General features: G+C 50.5%; 1 protein-coding gene across 9 annotated transcripts in view; it reads left to right on the top strand.

Annotated features, from left to right (window-relative positions):
* WWP1 (WW domain containing E3 ubiquitin protein ligase 1) overlaps positions 1 to 20652 on the top strand; it is a 79079-nt gene that overhangs the window by 38409 nt on the left and 20018 nt on the right. For 8 of the 9 annotated variants that reach the window (XM_070392814.1, XM_070392818.1, XM_070392816.1 and 5 more), the window contains 5 exons: positions 7219 to 7356; positions 7439 to 7502; positions 10570 to 10763; positions 16742 to 17060; positions 19695 to 19790. In XM_070392814.1, the coding sequence (XP_070248915.1) occupies positions 7219 to 7356; positions 7439 to 7502; positions 10570 to 10763; positions 16742 to 17060; positions 19695 to 19790 (811 nt within the window). The remainder of the gene's footprint in view (positions 1 to 7218; positions 7357 to 7438; positions 7503 to 10569; positions 10764 to 16741; positions 17061 to 19694; positions 19791 to 20652) is intronic. The other variant, XM_070392819.1, reaches the window with a different exon arrangement.

The raw sequence follows: 20652 nt of genomic DNA, 5'->3' as shown, positions 1-20652 counted from the left end.
CAGGGTGTAATAAACAATTCCCAAATGAAAACATAAAGTGTAGTAACCCTCTGTAACTGAAGAGACTCCGACTGTCATTCTGGTGTAGGGATGACACGTTTTCTGTAGATCATGGTCCACCTCTCTCTCATCCTGAACTATTTTTTATGTGTGTTGTATGGAGCTGAAACGACTCTCCTTATCTCATTCTTTCATTATTAATGATGCTCTCTGTTAGCTCTTTGTCTTTCATTGGACAGATATTTATAATAGAATCACCTAAAAAAGGATGAACTACAAAGACTCTCTCAGAGAAGGCAGAGGAGGAGCAGAGGGACCGGGTGATAACAGGTTGCACTTCCTGTTGCCCCCTGTCCTGAGCAGAGCCCATGCTTCTCGTCTCTGCTCCCAGGGCCGGATATGGCCACGCTGGTCTGCTGGGGGGAGTATGTCGTTCTCTCCTGGCTTTAGAGTGCAGAGTCTGCCTGGCTCGCTCACACGGCTCTCGGGAAGCTGTTGTGGCCCGTGGTCGAGGCTGTGCCGTGACTGTGCTGCGCAGGGGGTAGCACTAGGCACAGGCCGCAGTGAGCACTGAGCAAGGCTGGTGCAGCTGAGGAGCCGGCTCTGCATTTCACCTCATTTAATTCATGTCAATGTCTGCAGCCCATGGGCCGCTCCTGCCTGCCCTGTGGGCCTGCAGCCCGCACTGTTTTTATTATGTTGTGTTTCAAAACCAGAGTCCATTCCTGTTTGTTTTTTAAAAATAGCTTTCCTTTATTTTTGTTTGTTTACTTTACGTGTTTCTTTTGTAGAGTTTTAATTTTTCAGAGTCAGTATCAGATTGGCTTTCTTGTAAGGGTCGATTCTGGAAGCTTCTTAATTCATTTTCTTAAGTGCTCGTCTGAAATCTGTGTTTTGCTTTAGGAAAATTCCCAAATGTAGCTGCTTCTAAGTTCCTCTCACATTGGGATCCCTGCCATTAGCTGCGCCGTATTCCTATGAGCGTCCTTGTTTGTGGGCGTCATCTCGATTCTGCTCGCGTGGCCTCCCTTCTGTTGACAACTCCTGCTTTGCTGCCTCCAATGTTGTTTTTTACGTTTGATGTTTACCATTATGTTTCTAGCTTTCCTCATAGCATATGTGAAGCAATGCATCTTATTGCCTTTACTTAAGATCTTAGAAATATTCCATACAACTTAAGGATTTATTCTTTTGACCTCTGCAATCTTTTAAATCAGACCTTAGTTGCTCTTTATTTTTCCATTCACTAACAGCTTATCCTCCTATTTCTAGTTATTTGTGATTTTTAAAAATAAAACTGCCTGTGTTGTTTCGATGTTCTTGATATGCTTGATGCAAAGCTTTCCATCTTCCCAGAAGTGGCATATTCTACCTGTGGGCTCTGATAACTTGAGGAAAGTTAGAAACCCATGAATTAATTATATTCTTACTTTCTTAGATCTAAGACTTTCTGTTGTCAAATAAGCATTTATTGAATGTCAGGGAGAAACATAGAACAAACGGAGTCCACTGTTTCTGACCCCGCCCCTCCTCCGCTGTGATGCCAACCCAGCAGTCTCCACATCAGGATGTTTGTCCTTGTCAAGGTCATCGACCCACTTTAGGTTTATGAGGCGAGTTCCTTCCTGTCCTCAAGGCCCTGACATTTTGTTCTCAAACATGTCTATTTCCACATGTCCTTTCTCCTGGTGTATGTCGGGGAGGGGAGGAGGGTGGACTGATCTGAGTCGGTCATCTCCTGCTTTTGAGGACATTCACCTCTTCGGCCTTCATGGTGTCGTGTGAACACAGCCACCCACAGCCTTCCTAAAGCCCACAGCCAAGCCAACGTCAGGATCTGTGTGTCCCACGAGGGTCCCTGCAGCTTCACCTCAGCCCCAGGGGTCTCCAGGCCCAGGCCTTGCCGGCTTCAGGAGGAGCCTGGGCAGCGTGTCCAAGGCCGTGGCCCAGACAGCCCTCTCAGACACGGAACGCTTGTGGTCTAAGCCTCGTTTTTGCCCCAATTAACCTTCAGTTGCGTGTGCAGATCACGTGAACACCAGGCTGAATAATGGACGTTCTTTAACTGGCTCTGCAGATGCATGTGGTGTTGTAGCTTTCTTTTCTCTGTGTCATCAGGATTAGACACCTATGTCTGAGATGATTTCTCCCTCTCAGCCCCACCGGTTCTTAACTTGCAAAGGAAAATGCCTCTGTTGTCCGCTATGACCAGAGCCAGAGGGAGGTTCCCATCAGCACTGCACTGCACAGGCAGGGCCAGCCTTCAGAGGGAGCAAGGGAGCGAGGGAGGAGAGGGGCGAGTGGAACCAGGAGAGTGAAATGTCAGACACATTGGTGAGAGCATTCGGCACCTCTGTCCTCCGTGGACATCAGGAGACCGGGCCTGGCCTTCCTGATGACTGCACGGCACAGGATGGCGCTGGACCCTGGAGAAGGACACCCGAGGCGGAGGAGGGACAAGCCCATCTCGGGCAGAGGAGGACTCACCCTCGCAGCTAAGCCCTTTCTGGTAAAGCTTTAGGAAGGGGGGCTCAGGCCTATACTGGGGGCTCGGGCGTCGTGGGGTGCTGATGGCGAGTTGGCGGGCACTGTGCTGGAGTCTGTTCACGTCTCTTACTCTGGGGGCAGAGGGCACAGATGGAAGTGTGCTGGGAGTGTGCAGTTTTTGTGGGCCAAGGGGAGGGCTGTTTGAGCAGGTGGCTCGGGAGCCTGGCTAGAGCTAGGTCAGGAGAGTCTGTCACTGTCCCTGGTGGAGAGTGAGAGAGGAGCGTTGCCGAGTCCCTCGTCGGCGTGGGTGCAGGACTGCGTTGCCTATTTCAGTTTGAGTCTGACGGGCCACAGCTCTCCAGAGAGGAGTGTCTGATGGAGGAGTCAAACCGAGAACTTAGGTTGTCAAGGAAACTATTTAGAAATCTATTCAGTTCACTTACATTCTCTCCTACATTGAACGGCAGGGAAACAGCAGAGAAGCCTTTAGACTGGAGGACAGAGCACAGTTCATGTTAACGTTACTTAAAAACTTGCTTTCAGCCCAGTGTGGCTCAGTGAGGGGGGAGTGCAGGAGGCAGCTGGTCAATGATTTTCTCTCTCATCATTGATGTTCCTCTCTCTCTCTCTACCTTCCTCTCTGAAATCAATAAAAATATGTTTTTAAAGATTTTGCTTTTAGCCTTATTTACCAGCTGATACTGGTTATTTGTTTTGGTTACTAAGTCTTAAGTTCTCTTTTTAGAAATTTACTTAGTGTCAGCACAAACGAAGATACTTTAAAGCTGAGGTATAGAACAGACAGTGTTTTATATCTGATGATATGAGTGCATTTCTGTGTTAGATTCTTAGGATGGAATGATTAGGTCAGGGGGAATGGGCGGTTGTCAGGCTCGGGCTGTGGCTTGTCCTTCCTGCCAGGCCGTCCTCACCTTGCACGGGCGGGAGGCCCCCACGAGTGTGTGCACCCTGACCGACAACGAGGAAGAGCTTTCTTCTCAGCACTGCTCAGCATCAATGAATCCAGGTCCTTGTTGGTCATTTCTCTTTCATTGTGCACAACTATCTTATCTTTGCACATTTTTCTGTTGATTTGCTGCTTTTCATTCACTAACTTAGAAGAGCTCTTACTTTTTACCTCCCAGTTAATCATTTGCCTCTTTTTTTTATCCTGTTTTAATTTATAGAAGTTTAACATTTTGATCATAAAAGTTAATTCATTTTCCATTATGTTTATGCTCAGAGAACCCTTCTAATCCTGTATTTGATAGTTCTGTTTTCCTCTTGCACTCTTATTACTTTGTTTTTTCTGTAAGTTCTTTTATAGATTCTGAGATTTATCTGGTACCTGATGGGCAGGGAGCCCGACGGGCTGTGAGTTGGGGCGCACTGGCTGGGTCTGTGCTGGGAGGGCCTGGGGTCATAGCCCGCTTTGTTCTTGGGCCCTGCCTACCGCCTCGCTCACTCTGGGTCTGCATCCGTTGCCCTCACGTTTACGTGTGTCGGCCAGCCTCCTGCTTCGGTGTCCCTCCTGCGCGTGGTCTGTGTGATAAGTGGAATGTGGCCGCCATGAGGCACAGAGTCCCCTGGGGCTGGCCTGGACGACAGTGCAGCTTCTGCCTGGGTCTCAGGCTCCTCACAGGCGCTGTGAAGCCGGAGAGGCTGTCCCTGCAGCACCCACCGCCCTCCCCAGCCCCTGAGCACAGAAACTGAGCAATAGGAGGCGGCCGGTGTTATTTTAAGTGACTGTATTTTAGGATAATGTAATACTTAGCAATAAGCAATACAGTGTGCAAGCATTTTTAAAAATAGGTTCAGATGTGACTCTGAGCTAAATTTGAAGGGTGAAATGCCTTAAAAACGATTTTTGAAGACCTTTTGTCTTCTGTGGGGACAGAGTGTGCGTTTTCGACAACTCCAGGATTCCGGGATACTGCCCTGGTCTGTGCCTGGCTCTCAGAGACCTCGACTGTTCCGTCCTGTGAACACTGAGGAGGGGTTTCTGGGAGGTCGGAGAGTAGCTCCCAGTTCCCTGAGGACAGCACTGCCTTCTTCAAGCACCTATCTGTGTCAGAGTCTGCGATGCGCCATTGACGGCAAAGACAGGGTCTCTGTGCTGTCTTGGGGGCTGCTATGTAGTTGAGAAGGTAGGACCTGCACCCCCAGGCAGAGCCCATGCCCATGGCCGCTAGGGCTGGTGTTCAGTGCAGGGAGGCGGGGATGAGTGGGAGTGAAAGGGGGAGCCCGCATCCCCCCCAGGGCTGGTGTCAATGCAGGGAGGGAGGGATGAGTGGGAGTGAAAGGGGGAGCCCGCATCCCCCCCAGGGCTGGTGTCAATGCAGGGAGGGAGGGATGAGTGGGAGTGAAAGGCGGAGACCACGCCAGGCGGCCAGGGCGCATCTGCTCCCACAGCCCCTGCACACAGCAGGAGCTTGCTGTCCATGGATGGAGAGATCTGAGCTGGCGGATTGCACTGTAATAGAATCCCCCCACACATACAGTGTAGATGAGAATTGTCATGTGATTGCCCCAATTGTATGATTCAAAAATGGTAGAGCCCAGTGTTCCATGTTCAGAGTTGTGAGAGAGCAGATGATGTAACACACATGCTTACACACTTACACACACACACACACCACACCACCCCAACCTGGCAGAGCAGTAGGTCCTGGACCGACAGGTGTTTGTAGCAGTGGTGATACTTGCAGAGGCCAGGTGATCTCCAAGGCCCCCTTTCTTTAAAAAGGAGGCCAAAGACAATGGAATGCTAAGCAGCTGTGAAAAAGAAGGATCTCTTACCCTATGAGATAGCACGGAAGGACCTGGAGAGCATCATGCTAAGTGAAATAAGCCAGTCAGATAGGGACAAGTATCACATGGTCTCACTTGTATGTGGGAACTAATGAACAAAATGAATCAACCAACAAAATAAGACCTCAGGCATGGGACAGATGGACAGATCTCGGGGGGCGGGGGGAAGGGGGTGAGAAGAGATTAACCAAGGGACTTACCTGCTTATATGCATAGACCATGGACACAGACAGTAGTGCGGTGAAGGCTTGGTGGGGGAGGGTAAAGGGGAGAAAATTGGGGGAGGACATCTGTAATACTGTCAACAATAAAATACACATGTTAAAAAGCAAAGGACAAAGCAAAGCTTACACACCGAGGGAGAACTGTGGACGATGCTGGTAGCAGCTTCAGGGCACTGAGCTGGGTCCGGGCTGCCCTCACACAGCCAGACAAGCACACCTAGGTGATGGCCAGCATGCACTCGCCACCAGGGATGGTGGTACAGGCACCAGCCCGGCCAGCAGGGTGGCAGCCTTCCTGGGAAGCCAAGAGTCTGCTGCTCCCATGCGGCTCTGCCCGGGCGGGTGGAGAGGAGTGAGTGTGGCTGGCCACTCACAGGCAGTGGTGAGCCATGGAGTGGAGGGTGGAGTCGAGGAGACAACTGAAGAGATGGCGGCCAGGGAATGAGCACTGGTGGAAACGTGACTCTGCAGGCCCTGACTGTCCCAGGCAGTGTGGTCGAGAGAGGTGCCTGGACACGTGCAGGGACAAGCATGACACCAAAGGCAGAGGCAGCTCCAGAGGAAAAGGCATCTGCAGAGGCGTATCAGCTAGAATTCGGAATTGGCTGTGCCAGGAGCAGACGGTGGGGAACACCTTCACGCTGGGAGGTGCGGTGGCAGTGTGAACTCTAGGCCAGCGAGTCTGGGATGGGCCGGCACACACACGCGCAGACCCGCACAGAGGCCTGCACTGAGCGCTGCCTGCAGGGACCCCGAGGCTATGCCTCGAGAGGCGGTGCAGATGGCTAAGTGTGTTAGCACAAGAAGCTAAATCACCAAATTGCAGGTACTTTGAGTGGAGAGAGGGTGAGTGAAGTAGAATGGAGCTAGTCTGGGTTCTTCAGGTCTGCACCGTTAGCCTAGGTAAAGCCGGATGCCTGCTTTGTAGGGTTCTTGTGTGTGTGTTTTAGCTTTTGTATTTTCTCAAGTTTCTTGAGTCATGTTTGTTGTTGTTTGTGATGTGGAGTGGAAATGAGATCTATGTTGGTACAGATGTTTGGGGTGGGTTTTCTGCAAGATTTTCTTTGATCACGAGGTTTACATATTCTGTGGGATAGAAGAAGGTGCAGCGAAATGACCTTGGGTTCAGGAAGAACTAGATACCCTCATGCAGGAAGGACACAGTCGGCCTTGTTTAGAGGAAAAGTGTTGTCATAGAGGGACCACTCACTGAGCGCGTCTGTGCCAGGCGTGGGCCACGTGTGTTGTGTGCCCTTGCATTTGGACCTGTGACAGTCCCTTTGGTGTGATGCTCTTACTATCTCCATTTTGCCTGGAGGAGACGGAGGCTCGAAGCAGCCTGATTGCTCACTCACCACCCAGCTGGGTACACAGCTGAATCAGTCCACACTGTTCGACTTGGCAGGGATGTGCTGCGGGCACAGGTCTGAGGGGCCTGGGCCAGGAGCCTGTCTGGGCGAGGCTGGCCTGTCGTCCACGTGTCGCTGAGGTTCATGCCGAGCAAAGGGCACTGATGTGCTGTGGAAGCCTGTGGTGGGGCGAGCAGGCGGGAGGGAGCGGCCTGGGTGGAGGGCCGGATGCAAAGGACCCTCCACGCGCAGCCAGGGGCCGTCAGTCATGCTGCACGTGCAGTTCTGGTTTCTGAAACATTTTTGTATACAGCAAAAGCTTTCAAATTAGGATTTTCTTTTTCTAGTGGAAAGAGTGAAAGAACAATTAAAACTTTCCTTGGAGAACAAGAACGGCGTAGTGCAAACTGGCGAGTTAACGGTGGTGCTGGACGGATTGGCGATTGAGCCAGAAAATCTGACGAGCTGCAGCTCGGCCCCAACCAGTAAGCTCCTGTGTGTCTGCAAAATTCAGGGAAACATCAGCAGGAGGTATAAAATCCAATTTCTCTCTTTCTCGTTGTTCAGTAGAAATACAGCAGAATGGTGATGCCTTACGTGAGAACGGAGAGCCTTCGGCCAGGACGAGCAGGTAGAAAGCGTCTTCACGCTCGCGGTAACGTACTGGGCCGTCCCCCTGCCTGAAGGCTTCCTGTAGCCTCAGCTTAGTGTTTGCCTTAGAACTTAGAACCGTCATGTTGATTGACTTCCTGAGGAAGCAGTTTGAAAACCCACTGTATTGAGGTATAATGCACATCCCCCAGTAGCCCTCAGGGGGACACCAGCGGTGGGCCACAGAGCTGGGGCCGTCCGTCCGTCCGTCCGTCCGTCCGTCTGATTTCACAGCGCACATCACCCGCAGGGAGCACGCGTCTCTGCCTGGCCTGGCAGCCTCTGGTCTGTTTCTCGTCCCCGGGGTTGTCCTGTGTGGACATTTTATATCAATGCAGCCGTACAACATGGGACCCTCGGTGTCTGGCTCGCCCATGTTGTAGCGTGTCAGAGCTTCATTCTTTCTTACTGCGAGTGGGCTTTTACCACTGCCTGTAGACCAAGTCATCAGGAAGCAGGCTGGCTGGGCGGGGACTGGGGACCTTCCTGCTGTGGGAGCCACAGCTCCCTGTGGACCCTGGAAGAAAACACGTGGTCTTTCCCCAGAAACCAGCCTGCCATTTCTCATCCTCACTCGCATTTACGTTAGATGGTAATTAAGAGAGGCTTTTTGTGTGCAGTCATCAAATAGGAATAAAAGCATGTAGTAGGTGAAATATAATGGAACAACCAGAACACCTGAAGGTAGCCTGATTGCTGTGAATGGGCCTGCTGGGTGAGAGGCACGTTCCAGCACAGGGTCACCTCACTAGTCGCAGTCCCAGCTTTCCCTGCTCCTGCAGGGCCCTGAGCAGAGAGAGTTGGCTTAAGTAAATGTATTTAGTGTCCATGTTATAATTTACTTGGACAAAATTAAGGACTGAAAGGGCACCACAGTTATGTTCATTAAAATGTATTTGTGTGGTTATGGTGAGAAGTCTAGATCTCACTCCTGGTACAATGGCTTTTAAGGGGAGGGGTGGGATCTGACTTATATTTAAAAAGAAAACCTAGCCGAAGCTGTTAGAGGCACCTCTCAGGGACACCAGAGAGGTGATACCAGACAGGAGCGCCCCCTGAGCCAGCGGGAGAGCTGCCCCAACCTCATCCTTGTCTTCTCATGTAAATGGATTTATACAGAGACCTTGACTGCACTGTGAAAGCCTATTGTTAAAGCAGTTAGAGCATGTGCCTTTATTGAAAAAGCAAGGCCAGCAAACCTATGCATCTGGCTTAGGAAGCACAGACGGGCTCTCAGCTCATCTGAAGAGCAGGTGGGGTGCGGGTTCGAGGCGTTATACACCCTCCTGTCTATAAAACTCCTGCTGACTCTTTGGGTGCAGATGAATTCTCAAGGTCCCTTTTACTTTTACTTTGTGTGGCCTTCCCAGAATTCATGAGAAGCCCCTGGCAGCCTTATCTTGCCCAGCCTGAGACTGCAGGCTTCTCTGCCTAGGGGTAAAATGGTCCCTTTTCCTTTCCCCTCCCCTCCCTCTGCATCCTCCCCTCAGGGAGGTTTTTAACCACTTGCTGTGTCCTTGGCTGGAGGAGATAATGGCTTGTTAGTTACAGGCTGGCTGCCCATTGCCTGCCCTGTCTGGCCGTGTTTTAACTTTCCTGCCTCAGTGTCCCTGTCCTCCTGCCCTGGGATAGCAGCCAGGCTGCTCTGTGGGAGCGGACGGAGGGGAGGTGTGGTGGGACTGCTCTCCCTCCACGGCTCACAGTGTCACCCAGGCGGGCCACTGGCCACTGCCAGGGAAGGTCACAATATCTGCTTTCGTGGGTGTGGTTTCTGTTTGTTTCCAGTTTCTGTTTATTTGCAGTTTTCAAATGTTGATTGTAAATTATTATTACTAAGCACTACAATTATGGGCTTCTTCTGATCAATAGAATTACAATAGTTTGAAATTGACTTTTTTCCACAAGCATTTTGAAGATATTTCAAAGCATCTATCCTCTCTCTCTCTCTCTCTCTCTCTCTCTCTCTCTCTCTATATATATATATATATATATATATATATATATATATATATATGGCTAATATGTCCATCTGGGTAATGATGTCACGTAGCAACACCCAGCTTCCTTTCCCTAGCAACTAGCCTCCTTGCAGTTTCTTCAGCCCAGGAACGTGACTTGCTTTATAGCCAGGTGGAAACATTTTCACACTGTAACCAAATGTCTGTGAAGCGTTTTCCCTTGCCTCATCTCATGTGATCCTCACAGAAGTCCTGGAGTAGGTAGATAGGAGACTCGGTAGAATCCTATTTTCTTTTCATTAGCTGGAAAACAGAGATTTAGAAAGCTTAGAAACTTGACCCAACTGAAAAGAAGTAAGAAATAGTGGACCTTGAAAATGACTTCAGGTTTTCTTACTGCACAGAATATAGTCAAACACTGCTGCTGTTAAATATTTCACCCTTTGTTCTCCTTGTGTGATCTATAATAATAATCTGCTTCGTGTTGATATTTACTGCTGTGTTGCTGACAATTACCTGAAAGAGAAGTTGGGGTGCTTCACTGGGCTGCAAAAAGTTTAGCTACATCAGAAAGCAGGTCTGATTAAGCGAGTTTATCTATATATGTAAAGCTCTCACTGGTGCCAATAGCACGCATGTGTTTCCATCTGTCATTGTCGATCATGAATTTGGTTGACATTTCTATTATAGAGAAAGGGCAAATAGTGATATTAAAATATTTCTTCTAATTAATTTCCTTTCAATGTGCACGAATCTGTGCACTGGGCCACTAGTTTAAAATAAAGATTTGTATTCTTAGACTTGAGTATTTAAAATGTACAATTTGAACATTATTTTGAGGGACAGAACTTATTTTGGTTTAGTATAGTTGTATTTTTCAGTATAGATTTGTCTGGTAGTATGGGATATGCTTAGAACCAAAAGTAATTTAAATCTTTACGTAAGAAAGCATGCCCTGTATTTGTTCATTGCTCTCTCTGTCATTTTCTTTGAATGTGAAGAACTCGGTAGCTGTTTTTTATGAACATTTTGAGGAGAAGTTGTTGAATTGTACTGAGCTCATTGAAGTCAGGCATCTTGCTTCTAAAGGTTGGCTGCTGAAGGTGCAGGTGGAGCAGACAGCCGAGTGCCCACCCATGCTGTGGTGCAGAACTGCTATTCCCGTGTGGCGAACGGAGGCAGCACACCTTCCTCTCCGGCTCCGGCTCCATCTCCGGCTGCTGCCAGACCACGAAACACACCAGCTCCCAGACCGCGCACAGCTGATCCCACCGGTGACACTGGTAAGCTTGTGATCGGGCCGTGTGCGTGGAGACTCTGGGACACTGCCTGTGCCCGCTCTCCTCTTGTTGCAGTCTTTCCTGTCCTCAGCTCCACGGTAGCAATTCAGATTACAAGGCCTGAGCTTTTTGATAATAATTTTGAATTTTCTAGATTACTTAGGGAAATACGCCAAAAGTATATTAATTTAGCAATCACAGCACATTTCACTAAGCAGGTACTATGTGATAGCTAGATTTTTAGACTTTATAAAAATACGATGTAATTCATAATACGAAATATATTTCAAAAGAACCTAAGTGACTTTATGGACCTGTCAGTAATGAATGGTTCCTGTAACTATAGTCTACAAATATTTATTTCTTGGCATGTAAACTAGTAGGAAAATGTGCTGTCAGAGAGTTTTATATTTTTCAAGAGTAAGTGTTATGTTATAGAAGGAAGATTTCTCTGATCCTGTTTTTCAGTGGAATCAGTTGTAAATTCCATGAATTCTTTTTTTTATTATTATCTTTATACATTAACTCTTTCAGACAAATCTCTTAAAACGCGAACATTTTAGGACTTGCTTAGAAGACTATTGTGTGCTGGGCTGGAGTCGGGTCTGTTGGTCCCAGAGCCTGTGTTCTCCCCTGTGATTTCTGTTTATAGCAAGTTATTCAGAAGTAGAAGCACGTAGAGAAGCCACTCAGTGGTTAAATGAAAACAGGTAGCTTTATAGATGAGACAGTCTGCATTTACACTCAAGGTTCGGGGGTACTCACCATGTGTTATCCTGAAAGTTTTTGTAAACATGAATTTTTAAAAACTTAATTGGCCTATGAATGCTTCTCCCTTAAAAATATATAAACTTGTCCTGTTGGTGGCTCAGTCTGTTGGAGCGCCCTCCCGGGCACCAAAAGGTTTCAGGTTCAATCGGGTTGGGCCCAGTACAGGAGGCAACGGACCGATGTTTCTCCCCCCTCCCCTTCTCTCTCTCTAAAATCAATAAAAACATCCTCAGGTGAGCATTTAAAATATCTGTATGCATGAATGAACTTAAAGATCCTAGGTACCAAAATAGGTAGAACTTTTTAGTCATTAATTTCAGGTGGCTAGAAAATGAAGAGAAAATATATAGACCCAGGGTAAAGGCAATGAGCAGACCCATTCATTTTCTGATTCTGGCAAACTAGGTAGTAAAAACATTTGTCTTGGGTTTCTGCTAGCAGAGGAGGAAAGGAAACGTAATCTTAGATTATCCAGAATTGTCTGTAAGTGAAGAACAGCTCAGTTAAACAGCTGTTCCTGTGATTCCAGCTGTGGACCTGAGTGAAGACACCAGGGTGAGCGGCACCCTCGCTAATTCCAAGAGTAAGTGCAGCAGGAAGCCTCCTAGACTCCGCCCTGTGTCATCTACCCTGATTCAAATATTGCAGGTTCTGTTTTGTTTTATTTTGTTAATTCTAACCCGAGGATATTTTTTCCATTATTTTTTAGAGAGAGTGGGAAGGAGAGAGGGAGAGAGGGAAGGAGGGAGGGAGGGAGAGAGAGAGAGAGAGAGAGAGAGAGAGAGAGAGAGAGAAAGAAAGAGAAACATGGAGATCGGACCTACAACTCAACTACAAGCCCTTGACCCGGAATCAAACCTGCAACCCTGCTGTGCAGGCCGACACACACCAGCCAGGGCAAATATTACTGTTTTTAAAATTGCCTGAGGACATAGCTATAGGAAGGACCAAAATTTTGTTTTTGAAAATTATCAGCACATGGAAAAATGGTTTATCTGAGTACCAGAGTCCTTCACAGTAAAGCATGAATCCAGGGCTTTGTGGCTAGACGGGTTTTTGAGTTAGGTATCCATACTAAAAACCATGCTGAAAAACACCTAGCTACCCACCCATTAAAAATTATATCTTAAACAATGTAACTCCCTTGCAAACACTCCAAAGAGGCTGTAAAAAATGACAATAATGCCTGTGTAGGTCCACCATTGTTTCCGGGAGTAATTGGATAGCAGGGCCATGCCTACGTCCTGAAGGGAGGAGGATGTGAGCGCTCGCTGGGAAGGCCTGCCTGGCCCTCCCCTGGTGCTTCCTGCTGCTGCACTTGGCCTGCACCCAGCGCTGCAGGGACCACTGGCCTCGGCACTGGCACGTGTTGTGTGGGTGCATTCAGGTGTGGGTGCCAAAGGGGGAGTCTCTTCTTTACACCCACAGCTCGTCGGCTACTTTAGAGATCTTCCCATTGGGAATAATTCCCCTTGATTGTCCTTGTGGGAAATCCCAAGGTGAAACTCAGACACACATGTGAGAACTGGAATGAAGGCTCCAACTTCAGTGACCCATTCCCGGGACATTCAGTAAAGAGAGGAGCCCAAGGCCATCCGAGGTGCCTGTTCTGGACGTGTGCCCTGTTTCCCCACAGAACCGGCACCGTAGCTGCGGGGGATACCAGTGCTGGAAGAGCACACGGCTAGGGAGGGGTGCAGGGTAGCCCCAGCTCTGCCTCCACCTGTCCTCAGGTCCCCTCACCGCAGAGTTGTGCGGTTTGTCTTCTATGCCTTGATGGCCTCAAACAACTTCCCTCCAGCCAGCGCAGTGACGGTCTCACCTCTGATTATTGTTGGTGACATCTGACGGAACAGTGCACTGCGTCGTTCCATTGGCCAGTCTGCAAAGCTTCCGGAACCTGCTCTGTGGCAGCCGCCGCTGCCCATGTCTTTCCTACTGTCTGTTATCCCTTCGTGGGAGGATGGATTCAGGTATTTTTTTCAGGGAATGGTCATCTCTTTTAAGGTATTAGTGCAAAACTTGTATTCCTCTTGAATGAAGGTCTTGGAAAATCACTTTCACTACCGGAGTGGGGGCAGGAGCGTGCATGTTCTGTGTCCATCACATGACAGGTTTTAATCCCTTACCTGCAACAACCACAGTCCTTAAACCTTTAAAGCCAAAAGGTGTGTGTTTTCACAAACTGATTTGCTGGCAGAATGGCTAGCACTGGTTGGAGCGTGTTCTGAGTTTGCCGTGCTTAGGATGAGTACCCTGTGTTTTGTGGCAGTGTGGGCCCCAGGTGTGCTTGGTGTGAGTGTGGTGTGCGTGGGTCATGTCACCGTCCGGAGTGAGGTGTGGACACCAAGGGACTGGCCTGTGCTAAGAAGGAGCTCGAGACAAAGGGTTTCCCAGACAGAAGGTGCATGCTGGCTCCCGCCTTGGCTCTGCGCCTTGAGTGAGCGATCGTTCGATACGTTTAGCTGCTGTGAACATTGGTCGTTGTTTTAAGCTAAATGGTAGGAGTCATGATGTGGTGAAGATTAGACCTGGCTTCTCAGAGGACGAGGGTCAGATCCCAGCTCTGCTGCTTAACACAGTGACCAGTGTGTGTGACCATGGACAAATTAATTTCCCAAAATTCAGTGCCTCCGTTTCTGAAAGAGGGTACACTCAAGTCACTGCTTACAGGATTCCTTCAAACGCAGTCTAAAACCTCTCCCATAGTCCTTGGATAGTGGGAGACTTTAAGAGAAATACTGTTTTCTGCTTCTTCCCTCTGTCCCTAGCCTGTAGTGGCAGATCACTTTTTATAATATAGAATTACTAGAGACCTGGTGGAATCCCTCGGCCTGGCCTGCAGGGATCAGGCTGAAACCGGCAGTCCGACTTCCCCTGAGGGGTCCTGGAGTGCGGGAGGGCACTCTGCAAAGTTGCTGTCACTCAGTAGCTCCTGCATTGAGCATCTGCCCCCTGGTGGTCAGTGTGCATTATAGCTACCAGACAGTTAGCCGGTCCTTAGGCTTTTATATATATAGACTAGAGGTCCACTGCATGAAATTCGTGCATGGGTAGGGTCCCTCGCAGCTGCTGGCTGCCGGCTGGGGCCTTCCTTTGTTCCATACTGCCCCCTGGTGGTCAGCGCATGTCATAGTGAGAAATCGAACTCCCGGTCGGTTGAGCTCCTGAGAGGACACTTTGCATATTAGGCTTTTATATATATAGATTGTTTTATTAATAAAACAGACCATAGTTCAGTATGGTAAGTTTTAGGCATGACTAACTGGTTTCACAAGTTTATTGGACTTCTGTTTTTAGCATTTTGTTTTGTTTTGCAATAATTATCGATTCACAGGAAGTCGCAGTGATGCACAGGAAGGTCTCCCACTCCTCCCCCACCTCTCCATGGAGCTTCTCGCAGGACTAGCGCAGCGCTGGCCACCAGGGCATGACCAGAAGTCCAATGCCAGGCTTCCAGGAAACACAGCGGTGCCTTTTGTTCTTTTCGTTCTATTCTTATTGAATCATGGTCAGAATGTCGCCTCCTGATGGTAGAATTGGGGACTTTGTTTTGGCCTTTACAAATGTCAGATTTTCCAAAAATCCTTAGTGTGTTTGGATGGAATATATGTATAGTAGAAACTCAAACTGCCTCTCTACCTCTGTAATTTAGGTCAGGGGTATTGATTGTATTATTAAATCCTTCATATATGAATTATATTAGTATTTCAAAATTATTATTCCTAATTACATTTTAAATATTAATTATATTTCTACTAATGCTTTGTTATCTGCATAGTTTTGAAAGAGGTATGGTTAGTTCTTTTTTGATTTGTCTTTAATTTATTGGTTCAACAAGTATTTTTTGTTTTCATGTGCCAGGCACTTTGTAGCTGTTGGGAATACATAAGTGAGAAAATCTGACCAATTTTTTGCACTTTAATGAAAAATAAATAAACACTAAGAAATAGAATATTCACAACCGAGAAACCCACATATAACGGAGCCGGTGGGGCAGCAGGGACAGCACTGGATTAGATGCTCCAGACGCCGTCCTGACGGCGCCACTGAGCAGGCCTCTCCTTGAGGGGAAGCAGGGTCCTCTGAGACTTGGGGACCCACAGTGCAGGCACAGCCCTGGGTGGGAGGGCAGAAAGACCACTGTGCCGTCAGGTGTGGCCGTGGGACAGTGTGGAAGGGATCCTGGCTGGAGGGAGTGGAGGTGGGTTAGTCTGCGTCTGGAGAGCAGGCCGTGGTGGGATAAGGCAGGAGCTGTTGCTGTAACCTAAGCAGGAGTGGCGGCTGGGCGGCCAGGGGCGGTGGCATGCTGAGCAAACTCGTTACTGTGGCTCCTGCAGGGCGGCTGTCTGCTCCACGGCTCCCAGGCCTGGGCGGTTCTTGTTCTGGTTCCCATTTCATCTTGTTCTGCTGGAAAGATGCTGCCGCCTTTTCTCGTGTGAATGAGAGCTCACTGCTGAGGAGCACACATTGAGGAGGAGGCTCCTGAGAGCACGGGCGTGGAGGGCGGGGGGAGCAGGGGTGTCTGGGCATGTCCTGTCTCCATCCTCTCGGACATTGTCGAAACACTGCCTGTGAGGGTTCTTCCTTGTCCTATGCTGCCTGTGTCTTCCCCAAAGCCATTCCCTCCCACACCTGGCGCAGGACGCACTGACCTGTGATGTGCACTTAGGTCTGACCGCTGGGGAGCCCGCTCGCCCCACTCCTCCTGTCTGCAGGCCGGCCTGGCACCCGGTCTTGTTTGGCCCTCCTGTGTCAGAGCTGTGGTGTGTGATCTTCTCATCGTTTTGTTCAGCAGTCTGTTCTCTGCAGTTTTTCTTAGACTCCCTTTTCCAGTGCCTGTGGTTGAAATGGACCCAGTGCTGGGCTGGGTCTCCGGAACTGGTGGGGGCGGCCCGAGCCCTGTGCGCCCTCCCCGGCACCTGCAGCAGAGGGTCACCCTAAAGTTGATGCCCAGGCAGACTTTCAGAATTGATCATTTGGAGGAAAAATATTTATTATCCTAACGTTGGTTTCTCTTTCCTTAAGGTTTTTTGTATATAAGTACTTTTTTTCTAAAATTTTTATTGTTCACATGTTTATCTCTAAAATGTGAGCAACAGAAGATGGAGTCTGTCCTGTTTTATTTTCGTCCGTCCCTGAGGCCCCACTGTGTGCCCTGGGCTCTGCCTTGTCATCCGAGTCACATGGCCTGTTCGTTGCCTTTGCAGCTAATGGAGAGTCATCCTCACCGGCAAGGGCACCGCAAGAGGACGCTCCTGCCCCCGGGCAGGCGGGGGTCCCTGAGGATGGTGCCTGGGCCTCAACTTGCCCTGGATCCACTGGTGAGCAGGCCCCGGGCCCAGAAGCGCCGGCGCCCTCAGAGCGCAATGGCTGCGTCCCCCCTGATGGCGCGGCACTCGGGGGCGACCTGGACGCTGCAGCCTCTGCCTCTGGAAGCAGCTCGGCCTTGGAAGCAGCCAAGTTGCGGCAGCCAGGTGGGAGTGTGGAGCCTGGGAGGAACGCCAGTCCAGAAAGCCTGCCTTCGGGGTACGTCCCCTCCTCTCCCCTCCCCTCCCCTTCCCCCATGTGATGGCCTCTGATGCTGACCGAGTGTCAGACTTCCCAGTGAGGGCTCTGCAGGTGTGATTCAGGCTGTTCATTGGTGCAAAGCCAGTGCCTGGTGGGTCAGAGCACACAGTCCCCTCCCTGAAGCGCGGACAGAGGGCAGAGGGGCAGCTGCATTGCCTGGCAGGCCCTCCTGACCCCTCTGTGTGGAGTTCCCTTTTCCTGAGCTTGACCGTGACTACCGAGCGTGGCCTCGTCTCCACACCCGCTGAGGTTCGCCCCTGCACCCCAGCTCAAGAACAAGCAGCCTTTCCTCTGAATCCTGAGTTGGGGGGTCCTCCAGCACGACGGTGGTCAGCTCCAGACCTGGTTCTCGCGGCTGCTCCGTGGTTTTTGATCCCTACTTTTCCCGCAGTCACAACTGTGCAGGGAAGAGTCTGCCTCTACCTGTGTCTCCCTCCCGTGTCCTACAGCTGCTCACAGGGCTACTGGCTCTGAGACACTAACACGAACAGGTCCTGCCTTTGCTTTTGTGAAAATTTGAGTGCATTTGGGGCTGAAGAAAAAACCCCAAGAGTTTCCAGGGGTTAGATTAGAAAGGGGCAAGCAGGTGTCAGCAGCTCCGAGTGGCATTGGCCGCTCAGAGGCCACACACAAAGCTAGAGGCGGCGGCTGGTGCCCCCACTGCTGCGGGGCCTGGGCTGCACCTCGAGTTTTGTCCAGCGCCCCGCGGAGGCGACCCCTGAGTTCTGTCCAGTGCCCCGCGGAGGCGGCCCCTGAGGTGTGTCCAGCGGCCCACTGAGGCGGCCCCTGAGGTGTGTCCAGCGGCCCACTGAGGCGGCCCCTGAGTTCTGTCCAGTGCCCCGCTGAGGCGGCCCCTGAGGTGTGTCCAGCGCCCCGCGGAGGCGGCCCCTGAGTTCTGTCCAGTGCCCCGCTGAGGCGGCCCCTGAGTTCTGTCCAGTGCCCCGCTGAGGCGGCCCCTGAGTTCTGTCCAGTGCCCCGCTGAGGCGGCCCCTGAGGTGTGTCCAGTGCCCCGCTGAGGCGGCCCCTGAGGTGTGTCCAGTGCCCCGCGGAGGCGGCCCCTGAGTTCTGTCCAGTGCCCCGCGGAGGCGACCCCTGAGGTGTGTCCAGCGCCCGCGGAGGCGGCCCCTGAGGTGTGTCCAGCGCCCCACGGAGGCGACCCCTGAGGTGTGTCCAGCGCCCGCGGAGGCGGCCCCTGAGGTGTGTCCAGCGCCCCGCGGAGGCGACCCCTGAGGTGTGTCCAGCGCCCGCTGAGGCAGCCCCTGAGTTCTGTCCAGCGCCCCATGGAGGCGACCCCGAGTTCTGTCCAGCGCCCCACGGAGGCACCCCTGGGCTCACCCAAGTTTCTGCCATGTCCTTCCTTGGCAACCCCAGGACCATGTTCTCCAAAATCAGGTGGACGAGTCCCCACAGTTACTGAGGACGAGGAGGGGCGGGAGGCAGGCCTGCTCCTGGCTCAGCTGCCAGGAGGGTCTCCAGAGTCATGTAAGGAAGGGCCCTGCCCGCCTGTGTGTGCAGCGGCTGGGAGGAGGGCGAGTGTTAGAATGTGTGTGTGTGTGCACGTGTGTGTGTCTGTGCACTCGTCAGGGAGCAGCTTCAGTAAGTGTGGGCCTTGCATGGGGAAATCAGCAAGGCCTCCCTAATCAAAAAGAAACCAAATTTAACTGGATCCTTGTGTTTTGGACAAAGAAAACTACTTTCTGTTCTTTCAGATTGAAAACAAGCATGTTAAACTCAGGAATGCCAGGTCTTTATTTTGTATGTTTAAAATGTGTCTTATATACCATTACGGAAAGATGAGAGAAAGAAGCAGGGAGCACAGAGGAGAGCGTGCAATGGAGAGTAGAGTCTCAAGTGGAACAGGGAAGACACAATGAGGTGTCTGCAGGCCAGAGCGGGACAGCTGTGCACAGAGGCGACCCTGGTGCCCAGGGAGGGAGGCCTGCAGGGAGCAGGGGTCCTGGCTTCTGCAGGCGGCACCTGCTGGCAGCTTTCAGATGCGTGGTTTTGGAATTGCAGGCAAAACTGACTGTCACTTCCCTGACATTTGTGCCTGGGGCTTGCTATTAGACTGAAAGTTCCTCTGCCCTTGATTAAATGTCTCCTCTGATGATTTGGAACTCTGTCAATCAGTGTCTTTTTAAAAACATACATATTCTGCCCTAGCTGGTTTGGCTCAGTGGATAAAGCATCGGCCTGCGGACTGAAGGGTCCCAGGTTCGATTCTGGTCAAGGGCACATGCCTGGGTTGCGGGCTCGATCCCCAGTAGGGACTGTGCAGGAGGCAGCCAATTATTCTCTCTCATCATTAATGTTTCTCTCTCTCTCTCCCTCTCCCTTCCTCTCTGAAATCAATTAAAAATATATACTTAAAAATAAAAAACATTACATATTCTGTCTTCTGCTGACTATACTTACAGGTTTATGAGAAAGGAAAAACTTAAGAAAGGCACTAGTAACTGAGAAAAGAAATAACAGTATGATATATATTTAGACTTTTAAAGGGAAACCTGTAATTCCTTGGTTATAACGGGGAGTCATGTTTCAGATTGTCTCATTTGTTGTCTTTTACTTGTACTTTTGTGTTTTTTAAAGGTGGGAACAGAGGAAAGACCCTCATGGGAGAACCTATTACGTGGATCATAACACTCGAACGACCACGTGGGAGAGGCCACAGCCTTTACCCCCAGGGTAAGGTGCAGCTTACCATCTCCAGGTGCCTCTCACGCACCTGCCTTCACGTTTTCTTCCTGCGACAGAACTTGACTCTCATTCTGCAAATGGTTTCCTTGCGTTGGCTTGAAGGGCTTCCTACGAGATTGTCAAACACTGTCTTGAGTTACTGAGGGTCCAATGTCAGTCCCTGTCTAACTGTTTAAGGAATGTTCTCATAGATAGTGATCTGAACTCCGTTACTCAGGGGGTTTACTGGCAGGTCGAGGCGTGGCTCCCAGTGATGGCCCAGAGGTGGTCACAGTGGCCTGCATCACGTGGGGTGGGCATCATAGTTGTTTCGGTCGCACCGTCCCCAAAGGCCATTCACACTCACGCCCCCGTCCTTGATTTTGTGTCTTCATCTCGTGAGCACGCTGCCCACTAGCCAGCTCGGGTACTATTCAGTGTCCACACTCGGCCTGCAACCTGCATTTCTCCTCGCCCTTCCCACTGGGAGCTCTGGCCACCAGTACAAAGCGCATCCCAGGTCCCGAAAGCTCACGGCCAGGCATGCTCTTTGTGTGAGACTGGTTGCTGCGAGGATTAGAGGTCGTCCTGTAATTAATGCCCACAGCAGGTTGCAGGTGACCTGGGGACGGGTGTGTCCAGGTGTGCAGATGGGGAAGGGCATTCTCTTCTGAGGGGCCAGGAGGGAGTGCACGTGGCTCCATGTGGGTCCCCGGAAGGAGTATCGGGGTGTCAGGCACTGAGGCTGGAATCGGGACGGGTTCGTGCTGAGCTGCACCTGAGAACTTGGCAGTTGGGTGGCGTGACTGCCTGCAGCGCAGGTTGGCGGGCAGAGCGCCCTCAGAAGCCTGGCGTCCACGCCCTGATGTGG

The sequence above is a fragment of the Myotis yumanensis genome, unplaced genomic scaffold, assembly GCF_028538775.1.
Source record: "Myotis yumanensis isolate MYYU_CA2020_CCGP unplaced genomic scaffold, mMyoYum1.0.hap1 SCAF_15, whole genome shotgun sequence".
NCBI lineage: Eukaryota > Metazoa > Chordata > Mammalia > Chiroptera > Vespertilionidae > Myotis > Myotis yumanensis.
This window is presented reverse-complemented; position numbering and strand designations above follow the sequence as displayed.